At 39.2% G+C, this 14,229-nt stretch overlaps 2 protein-coding genes across 2 annotated transcripts in view; one reads left to right on the top strand and one right to left on the bottom strand.

Moving 5' to 3' along the window:
* Positions 1–14,229, top strand: part of shisa9a (shisa family member 9a) — a 736,130-nt gene that overhangs the window by 611,316 nt on the left and 110,585 nt on the right. The gene's annotated exons all lie outside the window — the stretch shown is intronic.
* The window catches only part of mrtfba (myocardin related transcription factor Ba), a 32,337-nt gene that overhangs the window by 13,326 nt on the left and 4,782 nt on the right, over positions 1–14,229 (bottom strand). Inside the window, exon 2 of the mRNA XM_077201127.1 lies at positions 5,128–5,341. Coding sequence (XP_077057242.1) covers positions 5,128–5,263 — 136 coding nt within the window. The 5' untranslated portion in view covers positions 5,264–5,341. The remainder of the gene's footprint in view (positions 1–5,127; positions 5,342–14,229) is intronic.

The raw sequence follows: 14,229 nt of genomic DNA, 5'->3' as shown, positions 1-14,229 counted from the left end.
CTGCTACCAAAACAACAGGCTCTTGAGCGACCCTTTTTTGAAGGGTGCTGCTTGGAAGACTTCCTGGGAAAATTCTCAAGACATTTTTCTTAGCCTTCTTGGCTGAGCCTCCCGGATTTACTTGGCTGATTATAAAAACAGCTCAAATTGGTCAGAAAGGCAACATGATAACGTCTGACATTAATCAAGAATCATGAGCACCATTAGCTGATAATTTATAAATGTATGACGGCTGGTGCAACACAGCTGCACGTCACAAGTGCCAATAGCGTGCTATAATTTTAGTTAAAGATTGAACAATTCTTTGTTGTTGTTAATGTACAGTTCTTGTAGCTCAACATGGCACTAGCAACATCATCCACATACATTATGCATACTGATAAAATATTTACTTTAAGTCTGCCAGTGTCACATGCATAAATGTAAAAAATTACATTCTGCATGTGAAAATGCAGGAACAGAGAGCTTAAGTCTGACTGAAAAATATTGTTTTTCACCCACTATGAGTCAGTTAACTGGTAATAAGGTCAGCTGAGGTCGAGCAAACGAAACTCTGGAGGGTGCTGAGGACACATAATTGGTAGTCCACCGTTTTCACTATGAATCTGCACTATAACTTTTTGCACCACTTGTGAAACCAAAGGGAACTGTATAAACAATGACTGCATTAATAGTTAAGTATGAGAAAGTATGTTGCATTAAAAAAAGGACACACTTCAGGTTTGAGAGGAAGAAAGAAAGTACCATGAAGGAGATAATAATGGGGCCTTCTGCATTCCCGGTGCCGTGACTACACTTGGGGCACAAAAAAAATCATCTAGATCTCCTTGACTGCACAACATAACATTGCAGCTGTTTAGTTTGGGTTATTCCACATGAGGAGCAAAACGTCTTACATCATCTTAGTGATGTAAAACATCTTTGAAGGGATCTGAAAGAGTGTTGAGATCATACTGTCTTGAGATTCAAATCCTTTCAAAGATTTTTTAGTTCTGACAGTCAAAGTCTGTTCAAACATGGCAAACAAAGTAACTCATTGGTTTGAAAACAGTACTTTTACCAAACAGTTGATGGAACCCATTGACGTCCATAGTAGGAAAAAGGTTTACACGTAATTTCGATAGTCCACTTTAGACATTCTAATAACTATAAGTAAATATATAAGTCAACTATAAGTCAGTAGAATATCTGTTGGGGGACTATCACAATAAAGTGTTAGCAGATATTAAGCATACAGTCAACTAATACTAATACTGAGAGTTAGTTGACATGTAATTGCAAAGTTACTTATTAGAATTTCTAAAGTGGACTATCGAAATAAAGTGTTATCGGAAAAGAAATACTATGGAAGTCAATGGGGTTTCATCAACTGTTTGGTTACCGACATTCTTCAAAATATCTTCTTTTGTGTTCAGCAGAAGAAAGAAATTCATACAGGTTTGAAACAACTTGAGGGTGAGTAAATGATGACAATTTTTTTTTAATATTAAGTGAAATATTCCTTTAAGTTGATCAAAAGGGACTGTACAGACATTTATCATTTTAAAAAAGATTTCAATTTCAAATAAACACAGTTCTTTTGAACTTTATTTTAATAAAAAAAATACTGAAAAACCAACGTGTCATGGTTGCCCCAATAATATTAAGCAGCAAACAAAGATAATAATAATAAATGTCTCTTGGAAACCAAATCATCATATCAGAATGATTTCTGAAGGATCATGCGATACTGAAGACTGGAAATAGCTGATACAGCTGCTGAAAATTCAGCTTTGCCATCACAGGAATAAATTACATTTTAAAATATATAGCTTTATTTTTGATCAAATCAATGCAGCCTAGATTAGAATAAAATACTTATTTTAAAACAAAACAAAAAAACTTAAAAACCCAGAAAATGTTGAAAAGGTAATGTACTTTTTTATATATATATAACAAGTAATCCTGATATTGATATTTTTAGAGAGTTTGTTTAATCAGTGTACTGTTCTTTACCTGTTAGACAGTTTGCATAGTAAAACCCTCTTTACATTCATTCCTTAATCCTTAATATAGAAACAGACATTCAGACAGACATCTTGGTTGTCGCATCACATCTAATGCTGTGTTTTGAGCAGATGGAGAATCGAAAAATGATTAATCTCGAGACTGCTGCATTCCATTCAGCAATTAAGAAATACATCTTATGTAAACAACCACTACGAAATGCATCCAATCAGGCTCAGGTGAACGTGGAACCAGCCAAATTATGCAGGACTTCATTAAGACCTATTAGTCAACTAGTCGATTTCGAAAATAAGTAGCTTTATACACCCCTATCTTGCCAATCTATGCCGGGTCTAATGCTCAGATGAAGATGCAATTATCTAGAACAATCTCTGACTTTCCTGTTGTGCATCTGATGGGCACTCAACCTTGATTATCCGCAGAGAAATTACCATAGTTCTCTCATGAACAGCCAATCAATTCTAGCTTTATTTTTTTCTAACACTATCATGCTAATTTCCATTAGACCTAAGCTTAATAAACAAAGCATCATGAAGTCAGTAAAAGCTATCCAAAATAAACTAAACCTATATTATGCCCTCGGCGACAGGATGACAACCACCTCTCAGAGTCGAGCAGCAAGCCGAAGAACCTGATATGATGTTTCCTCTGCAGGTGTTGTGAGCCTCCAGTCCAAAGCAGGCCATGCCATCTGCCCGTCCTGCCGTACGCTCAGAGAATCTCAGCGTGGGCTCCTGACAGCACCAGAGCTTTGTGAAAAAAGCACAAGGACCTCGTTCTTCAAGACTCTCCATTCACTGTTAGTAGCTCCAGCGAAACTGGGGCTCCCTCAGAAAAGACAACATCTCTGCTCCACCAGCAGCAAGGAGGGAGCAGAAAGACCAGACTAGGTTTAACCCCTCCCTGCCACTAAAAGTTCATATCTAAATCATTCAAAAGTGCACCTCTCTTTTTAAAAAGTTTTGTAGAAGAACGATTAACTTTCTCTGTAAGGTCAAATTGATCATGAATGCTTTATTTTTAAGATCTGGAAGCAGCAAAAAAAAAAAAAAAAAAAAAAACAGTAGCGTCTTGTTTGACAGACAACCAGAGGATGAGTAACTGACACGGGCCATGCTCTGCCAAAGTGGTTTACATTTCCACTCACTGTGACGGTGTGACCTCAGCATAGCTAGAGACCTAGAGGAGCAGCCCTCACAGAGCTGCGAGCCACCGCATGCACACAGCGCTGTCCTGTGACCTTTCACATGTCAATCAAATTTCTGCAACCAAACTAAGAGGCAAAGAAATGTCAGGATACTGGAGGCTGCTTCTATGCATGGAGGACTGAGGGTGACAGAATGGAAAAATGGCTTCTCTTTTTCAACAGGTACAGAAATAAAACATTATCTAATCACCTGGAAATAGAGGCAAAACTAAACAGGATGTGGTGTGAATTGCCAAAACGAAATAGCGGAATTTATGCAGGATGTGATTACAACTGGGCAATGAATACCATTTCAGAACATGGGCAACTTTTAATGCTCACAATAAATTTACCAAAAATGAAAAAAAAAAAAAAAAAACTGATGGTAAACATTTAGCCAAGAGGGACATCTAAATCTAAATATCTTTTTGTTGGCCGACAAACAACTTTTTTTGTTTTATTTCAAAAATGTTCAGCCTGCCATTTCCCAGTATCAGATTTGTCAAGAATAAAACAGGCCTTAGATACTGATTTGTCTGAGCTGTAGGTAAACTAATATCTTCTCCACCTGTTTTTTTATTTTCACATTATTACTGATAAAAAGCTGATATTAAAATGCTATACTATTTTGTCTAAATATACACTACAGTTTAAAAGTTTGGGGTCTTTTTTTATTCAGCATCCTTGCTGCATTAAATTGATCAAATATGACAGTAAAGCCATTTATAATGTTACAAAAGAATATTCCCAAATACCTAAATGGTGTTCTGCTTTGACTTTCTATTCATTAAATAATCCTGGAAAAATGTCTCAAAAAAATATAAAGCAGCACAAACATTTTCAACTGTGATAAAAACTCTGTTTCTTGAGCATATTAGAATGATTTCTGAAATACCAATGTCAATTTTTTTTTAAAATATATATTAAAATAGATAAAACAGATACTTTGAATTGAAATATTTTTGATTAAATAAGACTTATTTAAAAAATCTTACTGACCCCAAAGTCTAAACAAGTGTATAAAGAAACAAAACAAAAACAAAAAAATAATTAAAATAATAATAATGAACAGTCTGAAAATGTTTATTTTGAGATTTGCAAAAGGATTACATGTAACAGTGTTTTTAAAGGGGTAATATGATGCTATTTCAAAAGTTAATTGTTTTGATTACTGGGTGTAACAGAACAGGTTAACATGCTTTAATGTTCAAAAAACACATTGTTTTTCACATAGGCCTACTGTAAATTATTGTAGTCCCTCTTTTCCCAGTCTGTCTGAAACGCTCTGATTTCCACAAAGCCCCTCCTTCAGAAAAACTCAGAGTGATCTGATTGGCCAGCTGACCCAGAACGTTGTGATTGGCCGAACACTTCAAGATTGTGTCAAAAATGTAACGGCCCTTACCATAATCACAAGCTTTAGCTTAAAACACACAGCGTCTCTGCGAAATGACAACACCTGAATTCACCAAAACCAAAACCTAAACTTATTTCTTTGTTTATGCCTTTGGATGGGCATTATGCTATTATTTCACATTGGGACATGGATGTTTAAGGAAGTAATACCTGGACTTCGATCGAGGCGTTTTAGGCAGGTCTGGATCAATATTAGATGGAATAAATTGCTTTGTGTGAGACTATGAGCTTTGTAACTTCGTATGCATGCACAAACAGATACATTAAACAAGAAAAGAAAACATTAAAAAGCATTACATGACGCCTTTAAATTATTAGCGTTTTTAAGAGTTTAAACATTTATATAAGCGTTGATGATGGCATTTTAAAAATGAAAATGAGCATGCACAATGAAATATTCAATATCAGCCAATATTTATTAAATATTGGCTAATAACCAAAATGGCAATACTATATTGTGCATGCCTAATTCATTTAAAAGACTCAATCCAACTATTTTTTCGCAGCAAGTTACTTACCATTCTTGCGCTCGTTGAGGGGGGGCAGCCTCTGGCCGGGGTGCAGGGTCAGTTCGCCCATCTCGTGGGTTACAGCCTCACTTTGTGGGCTGGGTGCCAACAAACCCCCAATCCCAGCATCCCCCTGGACTTCCATGTCTCCTCAGTGAGGAGTCAAGGGTCTCGCTGGGGATCAGCAGAAGATGGGGTCACAGGAAGCTCCTCACTTCAGTTTCTGCAAAAGACAAATTCAGTATATAAATTCAGTATATATATTCAGGAGAAGAAAAAGGTGAACGGGTAAAAGTTACAAAAGGAACTTGGTCCAAGGTTTGCAGGCTGTGTATTAGTAACACTTGAAAGCATAATTGAAATGGAGCTTTTGGGAATGATGTAATAGGTCAAGGATGTGGTAAGGTCTGTAATCTCACTTTAGCCATACGGAACAACCAAAAATACAGAGGATGTGTTGAATCTAAGGCATATACAGTGGCTGCTGTTGAACATCTATCAAAGTGCTAACAAATAATAAAAATGAGCCTCTCCACAGACGGTGAATGAATGGACGTTGTGTTTGCTAGCCTATCATTACTTCAAATTTACATCATCCCAGTGGTTTAGATGTGAAACCAATAAAAACATAAACACAGCGCTCACCATGGTGCTGTAAAATGCCAGAATACACTGGGACCACATCAGCACAAACCACAATCATTAATTCCCATGAAACATCCAACATTCAAAGCCTCCAGTCACATGGGAATTTACAAGTTAATTTTTCTGCAGCTAATTTAACAAACACAAATTTCAGTGGCAGCAGATTAATTCAGCAACTGATCTCAAACATAAAATGCAGGACTATTTCCACACAAGGGAACAGTGATGAGTTTTGTTTACTTAACAAACGTCTCCGGTTACTATCGTAACCTTGGTTCCCTGAGAGGCAGGAACAAGACACTGCGGGAACTCCTCCCTTCTCCACTTTGTTGAAATCTTATGGGCTAACGCCAGCTTGGAACAGCTGGCTAAATTGTCGCGAAGAATGCAAATACTGACAGGCTCGCGGGCAGTATAAAATGCATGGGCCCGACAATTGCGTCAGAATCACGACTGAACGATGCACAGCTGATCGAACAGCGAACACAGCAGCTAATGTAATGTCTTGTCCGCCTCTCAGGGATCCGAGGATATGATAGGATCGGAGACGTAAACCTTCGGAGCGGTAACTCTACATTGCGTAGCTACGCTGCGGGTATTAAGTACTGAAGATAAGCCCGGGGAAAACGGGGCCAAGCTACACCAGCCACGGAAGAGACAGACAGTCAGCCAATAGCCATGCCGCTATGAGTGCTCGCATCTGATAGGCGGAACTAGACCAATGAGACATCATCCCGACCCTATCAAAATTGCATACACAAATGCAATGAAAGCGAAGGCTGCAGTGATCCAGGGCAGACAACACAATTAGCACTCAAGCATGAAAGTAAACACAGTGTCAAAGGCGTTAGCGTTAACAACTCTATTAAACACTAGTAGCCATATACACAACAGCATAGCAGTAAACATTGCGTACAACTAGAACAGTTCACAATACATGAGTAAGGAACTTAACTCACTGAAAGCACTTGAGACGCCACAGATGGTACATCCAGCTTGTAAAATCTGGTGAAGGTGTTCTGAGAAGACCAGCCAGCAGCAAAGCATAAATCCTGGAAGACATACCCCTAGACCAGGCCCACGAAGAGGCAACAGCCCTCGTCGAATGAGCTTATATATGGGGGACAACCTTCCCCTGGCATGTAAGCCAGCGCGTAAGCCAGCGCGACAGCGTCCACAATCCAGTGAGAAAGTCTCTGTTGACAGTTGACGTCTTTCCCTTAGTACAGCAACCAAAGCACACGAAAAGCTGGCCCGACTGAAGAAAGGCGGCCGCGTGTTTCACATACACCCGCAAAACCCTGACAGGGCAAACAGTGCTCTGAGCGTCAGTGTCACGCGAGGATGACAGCTCAGCAGATAAACAGTCAGAGAAACATACTGTGCTTTAGGCACGAAGCCCCGTCTTGGCCGGAGAGTAACATGGCAGTCGCCGGGTCCGAAACAGATAATATCACCGTCCATGAGAACACGTGTAAGTCTCCAATGCGCTTAGCTGAAGCAAGGGAGAAGGGAATTAACCAGGGAAGGAAACGAAGGCCACGTATTCCTTCAGCATGGGTTCACTCACATTATTTTCCAGTCTGTGCTGCAGAAAGCGCCAAACATCCGACACGGGGGGAACCACCGGGTCAACGTCAGTATCCTGGCACCATTTACACCAATCACAGAGTAGAACAACAACCAAAAGCCTTGCTCCTCTGGGAGTGCTCACAGCTGATAGGCAGGGCCAGACCAATGAGCTGCTCAGCTCAAGTACACCAGAATTGCATATCGGCTAGAATCATAGGCTGTACTGAACAATACAGAGCAGCATAACAGCACAACAGCATAATAATATATCAGTATACATAAGCACAGCGGCCGTAGCGACGAGAACTGTGAATATACGTAGTTAGATCAGAATAGCCATCTGCACTGAAGGATACAGGGCAACATAACGGCATAAACACATATCAGTACATAAGCACAGCGTCAGCGGCCGTAGCAACGACAACTGTGAATACACAGTTAGATCAGAATAATCAGTTGCACTAAAGGATACAGGGCAACATAACAGCATAAACACATATCAGTGTACATAAGCACAGCGTCAGCGGCCGTAACGACGACAACTGTGAATATACATAGTTAGATCAGAATAGCCAATTGCACTGAAGGATACAGGGCAACATAACAGCATAAACACATATCAGTACATAAGCACAGCATCAGTGGCCATAGCGACGACAACTGTGAATATACGCAGTTAGATCAGAATAGCCAGTTGCACTGAAGGATACAGGGCAACACAACAGCAAACACATCAGTATGTACAAAAGCAGAGCGTCAGCAGCCGAAGCGGCAACGACTGCACAAACCCGTAGTCAAGACTCGAGACTAGGAGATAATTGAAGATACACACTCACGAAAGCACTGTTTAGTGAAGATCAGCTGGTTGCAAAACATACAACCCTAAAGACAAACATAGATGGCCCATGAAGAGGCAATAGACCTCGACGAGTGAGCTCGGGGCAGGAATGATAAACACATATTAACATGTTAAGGGGGATCTTTCCTCCTGAATGTGTGCTAGTGAAGTGCTCGTTTGATGGGTCTCGGGTCCAGTATCAGACGGAGTCCTCCATCCCACGTGGGCACCACAAAATAGCGGCCGTGCACTTCCATTTGAGGCAGAATCAGTGACGGACCCACGCCTGACGCAGGGTTGGTCTGTATCTGGATTGAAGAGAGTACTTGTCTTGAATTATCCCCAGTAGCCAAGGTGAAACGCCTGGAATAACTGTCCACGCGTCTAGAAAATGACATCGGCCGCATTAGTTCTATGGCCACTGTTGCCAGTTTGTAAACTGGAGCCCTGCCCTGCCCTGCCACGAGCAGTGTCGTGCACGGCGGGGGAACATTGGCACTCTCGCGTTTTTCCATCGGGAGGCCAAAATAGGCAGGGACTGCGTATAGTAAGGTGCCAACGAAGAGAGAGACCTCGACGAGGGCTGTAATGACCGACGGGGCAATATTCGTGACTCATAGCCTTCGCGCTTCTGCGCCTCAGAGAAATGCTCAGTAACTGACTTCACGGCGTCAACAAGGAGACCGGAGGCAGTGATTGGAGCCTTTCTTTTTTCAGCCAGATGAGCCGTGAACTTGCACGGCTTGGACTCCAAACTGAGATCCGCGCCCAGAGACGAACGGACAGGCACAGACGGTCTCCTCGACAGGGCATGCGTACAGAGCCGTGGGCTTCTACCTCGTCCCTTTAGACGTGCACCAATTGTGGTGCAGACCACGACTTTACCATGTGCTCGTGAACGTCGTAGAAGAACGGAGTCCTCCTTTCCCAGGTTTCCCTAGTCCTGAGACTATCCCAGGTTTCTGGGATAGTCCTAAAATGGTTCAGGTCATACTTAGGAGGGAGAGGTTATTATGTGAGTATAGGAGACCATAAGTCTGAGCGGACATCCATGAAATTCGGAGTTCCTCAAGGCTCAATTCTTGCGCCCCTCCTATTCAAACTGTATGCTCCCACTGAGCCAAATAATGAAAAAGAACCAAATTGCTTACCACAGCTATGCAGACGACACACAACTCTACTTAGCCCTATTGCCTAACAATTACAGCCCCATTGACTCCCTGCGCAAATGCATTGATGAAGTAAACAGTTGGATGTGCCAAAACTTTCTTCATCGATGAAGTTCTCAAGGTGAATGCATACCTTCACTCTAGGGGTCAAACAACTAGAAATCAAGTCAAGAATCTTGGTGTGACTCTAGAGTCAGACCTTAGTTTCAGTAGTCATGTCAAAGCAATAAATAAATCAGCATACTACCATCTGAAAAATATTGCAAGACTTGTGCATGCTTTCATCACCAGCAGGGTGAATTATTGTAATGGACTCCTCACTGGCCTTCCCAAAAAGACCATAAGACAGATGCAGCTCATACAGAACGCTGCTGCCAGGATTCGGAGCAGAACCAGAAAATATTAACATATCACACCAGTCCTTAGGTCTTTACACTGGCTCCCAGTTATATTTAGGATTGATTTTAAAGTATTATTATTGGATCATTCAATTGCCTAGGACCTCAATACATTGCAGATATGCTCACTGAATATAAACCCAACAGATCACTCTGATCATTAGGACACATCAGCTAGAAATACCAAGGGTTCACTCTTAGCATGGTGAGTCTGCTTTTAGCTACTATGCCAGCCACAGCTGGAACCACTTCCAGATGAGATCAGATGCGCTTCTACAGTAGTCACATTCAAGTCCAGACTCAAAACACATCTGTTTAGCTGTTTAGTCCAAGAAGGCTGCCTCGGCGTGGGCCAGGCACAGGCAGGTGGCGTAGTACTCGTAGGTGTGGGGCGAATCGATCGGGCCTGCTCAAATCCTGCAAAGGTTAGCCATCGGATACGAGGAAGAAAAGGTAACTAGTCCTCAGGTGCAACTTCAACGATGGCAGCGTGAAGAAAGAGATTCTGACGCAATTGTCGCGCCCATGCATTTTATACTGTCCGCGAGCCTGTCAGTTTGCATACTTCGCGACAAGTGGCCAGTTGCTCCAAGCTGGCGTTAGCCCATAAGATTTCAACAAAGTGGAGAAGGGAGGAGTTCCCGCAGCGTAGCTTTGCAACGCAGAGTTAAGGGAAACCGCTATCGAAAGGGAACTCTATTTTGCCAATGAGGGATTTGGTTTTCTAGCTGCCATTTGTAATAAAATTGATAAAAAAAAAATTAAAAAACAGATTCAGCTTCCAAAAAAACCTCCCTAACCTGTACTTTTTCTATTCCTGTGGTTTTCTAAATTCAACCCCCATCAAAAAAAATAAATAATAATTTGTAAATAGATAAAATTGTAGATAATTGTCCCTTTCAGCTGCCTGTAAGATCTGATACAGCCTTTCAAAGGGAAAATCCGGTTTTCAAATAGGAATGCCAGCTGTTTGTACTGCGTTATCAATGACTCAGGCCATTTACACAAAAATGTATTGAGTAAAACATTGTGGGACATGTGGTCACTGAACTAATAAAGATTCAAAAGCATGTTTGTACATGGAGATGAATAGTATTGGAAGAAAACAGCATGGTCTGATATGACCTCTCTAAAGTAAAGAGAACGTTAGCATACTTATTAACCAGTCCTCCAATTTTTTTGATTCTGCAATCGCTGACTAAAACAACATTCAAATTTTTTTTCTATTCTTGCATAATTTGTCATTTAATTGTATAATAATCACAATAGTGTCATAATAGTACTACCTAAAGTTAGAGTGAAACATAAGTGATAAGAAATATTAAAATTCTGTAGTATTTTGTAACTGAATACCTATCTGAAAAGCACTGTTTATTTGATTTTTATCTTAGTCTTATTGTTTTTAATTTGTTTGTATTTTTATTAACAAAATACATTTTTGCATTAGCAAATCTTTCCATATGTGAAAACAGGATGTTATCCATATGCATAAAAATAAAATACACAGCACCCTAAGTATACATAATGAGTAATGACCCAAACCGAGATAACAAACCAAGGATCTGAACATGGCATACTACAAACAAACACTCGCACACAAAAAGCGTGCGGATACAATACTATCAGGCCATGCCTCAGTGTATTCTTACATAACACACCAGCAAATGTCACCTACTCATTCTCTTTATTTCTGAATTTCTTACACTCTCAACACTGTCACATCTTTTGGTTAAAAGACAACACAATACACAAATTGATTATGTCTTGAAAGGCAGTGTGCCAACATTCAGCACACACTGAATGTGTAATGGAGTCTGCTATTAGTCCTTGGTTGTCACTGTTGCTAGGATACAGCAGCCTCCCAGATAAACTCAAGCTGCAGGAGCTCTCTCTCTCTCTCTCTCTCTCTCTCTCTCTCTCTCTCTCTCTCTCTCTCTCTCTCTCTCTCTCTCTGCAGTACACTGTTTAGTGATCAGTCAATCATAGGACAGGGTCAAATATAAACTTACATTGAAAAGTTTAAGCGTGTATTTGAAAATGTATGCATAAAATATTAAGAAAAAACAATTGTAACACCTTTGACAAAGAAGGAAATGTTTTTAACTCAATTTGTTCAATCAAACAAATTTAGATCAAACATTACATTATTTTAACAGATGAGTAAAGTATTGACAGACTAAATGGCTTCATTATGTAAAAATATTTTGTAATTTTTATATATATAGGCTAATATATATACATATATATATATATATATATATATATATATATATATATATATATATATATATATATATATATATATATAGTACATAGGGCTGGGTGTTACAGCTAAAAATATCAACATTTCCAAACTATCCATAATATTCAGTCAAAATAGCCTACAGTATTTGCTGCATTTAGATGTATTTGCTCTCAAGTTGCTCTCAAAAGATGAACGATCCTTTTGACCAAACAGACATTGTTTTCTAAGAGATTTAAAATGTTTAATTTTGTATATCGATATTCACAATGATGCTAAACAGTTATCATTGTGAATATATTCTATAAATTCCCTAGCCCTAGATACTCTAGATGACTTGAAGAATATTGTGTTTTTGTAACTTGTCACATAATTAAAATTAATTAATCTCTAATCTCTTAACTTAATGTTCATGTGTAATGTCATACTAAATATTTGTTTTATGTGTGCAGTTGATTATTTTGAAACAAAAATATATAAACTGTATTCATGAGCAAATGATTTACTGTCACATGTGAATATTTGCATTACTCAATTTGTGGTATATCCACTGCCACGAGCAACAGTGACGCAACACAGAGCAACAAGATGACCGTGAACTGAATTTGCCATGGCAAAATGTACCTCTACACTTTAAATTGTTGCTAAGAAAACATAGGGCCTATGTAGTGTATATATAAAAAATAAAATATCAGTATATTCTTCAGTCATAATAATTTTTTTTTAGTTATGGCACTGTACAAAAGCAAAGCATGTCATCCACCATATACAAACCAGGCCATTAAACAAAGCTTAAAATTACTGTGGATCCACTGCGTCAAAGAAAAACATCCAAACAGTCCACATCTGGCTTACACCACATTACATATGTGGTCGTGATCTATGAGATACAAATTCATCTCTCCATTCTAAGGACAGTTACAATAACAATGTAAATCTTACATAAGAATAGAGCTAGGGGCTGTGCTGCTTCTGTGGTCTGCTGTTTCTGTCAAGCCACACTGTTAAAGCTCATGGCTAAACCATTTCCCATACAAGCCTCAAACCACACACACATCAAACTATACCACTGAATGGCAAACTATCTATCAAAATTGATTCAGTAAAGTTATCAAAGGTAATTATCATGACTAAGGGTGTAGTAGTTCACCCAAAAGACCAGGATTACTGTTAGCTAAAACTAAAACATTATAAAATAATAAAAAAACATTTTCATTACCAAAATAAATATTAACTGAAATTATATATATATATATATATATATATATATATATATATATATATATATATATATATATATATAGTTGCTCAATTTTGTTTAGTTTAAAGGGATAGTTCACCCAAAAATGAAAATTAGCCCATTATTTACTCACCCTCAAGTCATCCTAGGTGTATGACATTCATCTTTCAGACGAATAAATTCGGAGTTAGGCCTATATTAAAAAATGTCCTGGCTCTGCCGAGCTTTATAATCGCATAGTATAATAGTGAGTGGCTGTTTCTGTTTTGAAGTCCATAAAAGTGCACCCATTCATCATAAAAGTTCTCCACACGGCTCAAGAGGGGTTAATAAAGGCCTTCAGAAGCAAAGCGATGAGTTTGTATATTAAAACTTTTTACAGTAAAATAACTAGCTTCCGGCCAAACTAATATACGGATTCCACTAAAGTCTAAAGCGCAACTTATGCAAGTAATGCGACGTACTGCTGATATTTACGCTATGCCATGACATACTACGCTACTGCCGACGTCACAAGTTGCTTAAGTAGACTGCGTATGGTCGTTTGGCCGGAAGCTAGAATTTTACTTTGAAACGTGTTAAATATAAATATTTTTCTTACACAAACTCATCGCTTTGCTTCAGAAGGCCTTCATTAACCCCCCGGAGCCGTGTGGAGAACTTTTATGATGGATAGATGCACTTTTATGGACTTCAAAACAGACACAGCCACTCACTGCCATTTTAAAGCTTGGAAGAGCCAGGACATTTTTTAATACAACTCCGATTGTATTCGTCTGAATGAAATAGTATTAGGTGATATTATAAAAAATAATCCAAATCGCAAACTAAATCCAACCCTGGATATTTTATATTATTTCGGAATGATTGTGCGAACCCGCAACCTCATGCTCAAACGTATCATGCCTCAACCTGCTACACTTACTGGCAGAATGGTTTCACCGGCCTTTGAAAGTGCTCCGCGGACGGCTCCGCGGATGGTTTGCCAGCTGATGTACCTTTGGATA

Source organism: Siphateles boraxobius, unplaced genomic scaffold, assembly GCF_051911475.1.
Source record: "Siphateles boraxobius isolate OS27281-9 unplaced genomic scaffold, OSU_SipBor_1 46, whole genome shotgun sequence".
Classification (NCBI taxonomy): Eukaryota; Metazoa; Chordata; class Actinopteri; order Cypriniformes; family Leuciscidae; genus Siphateles; species Siphateles boraxobius.
This window is presented reverse-complemented; position numbering and strand designations above follow the sequence as displayed.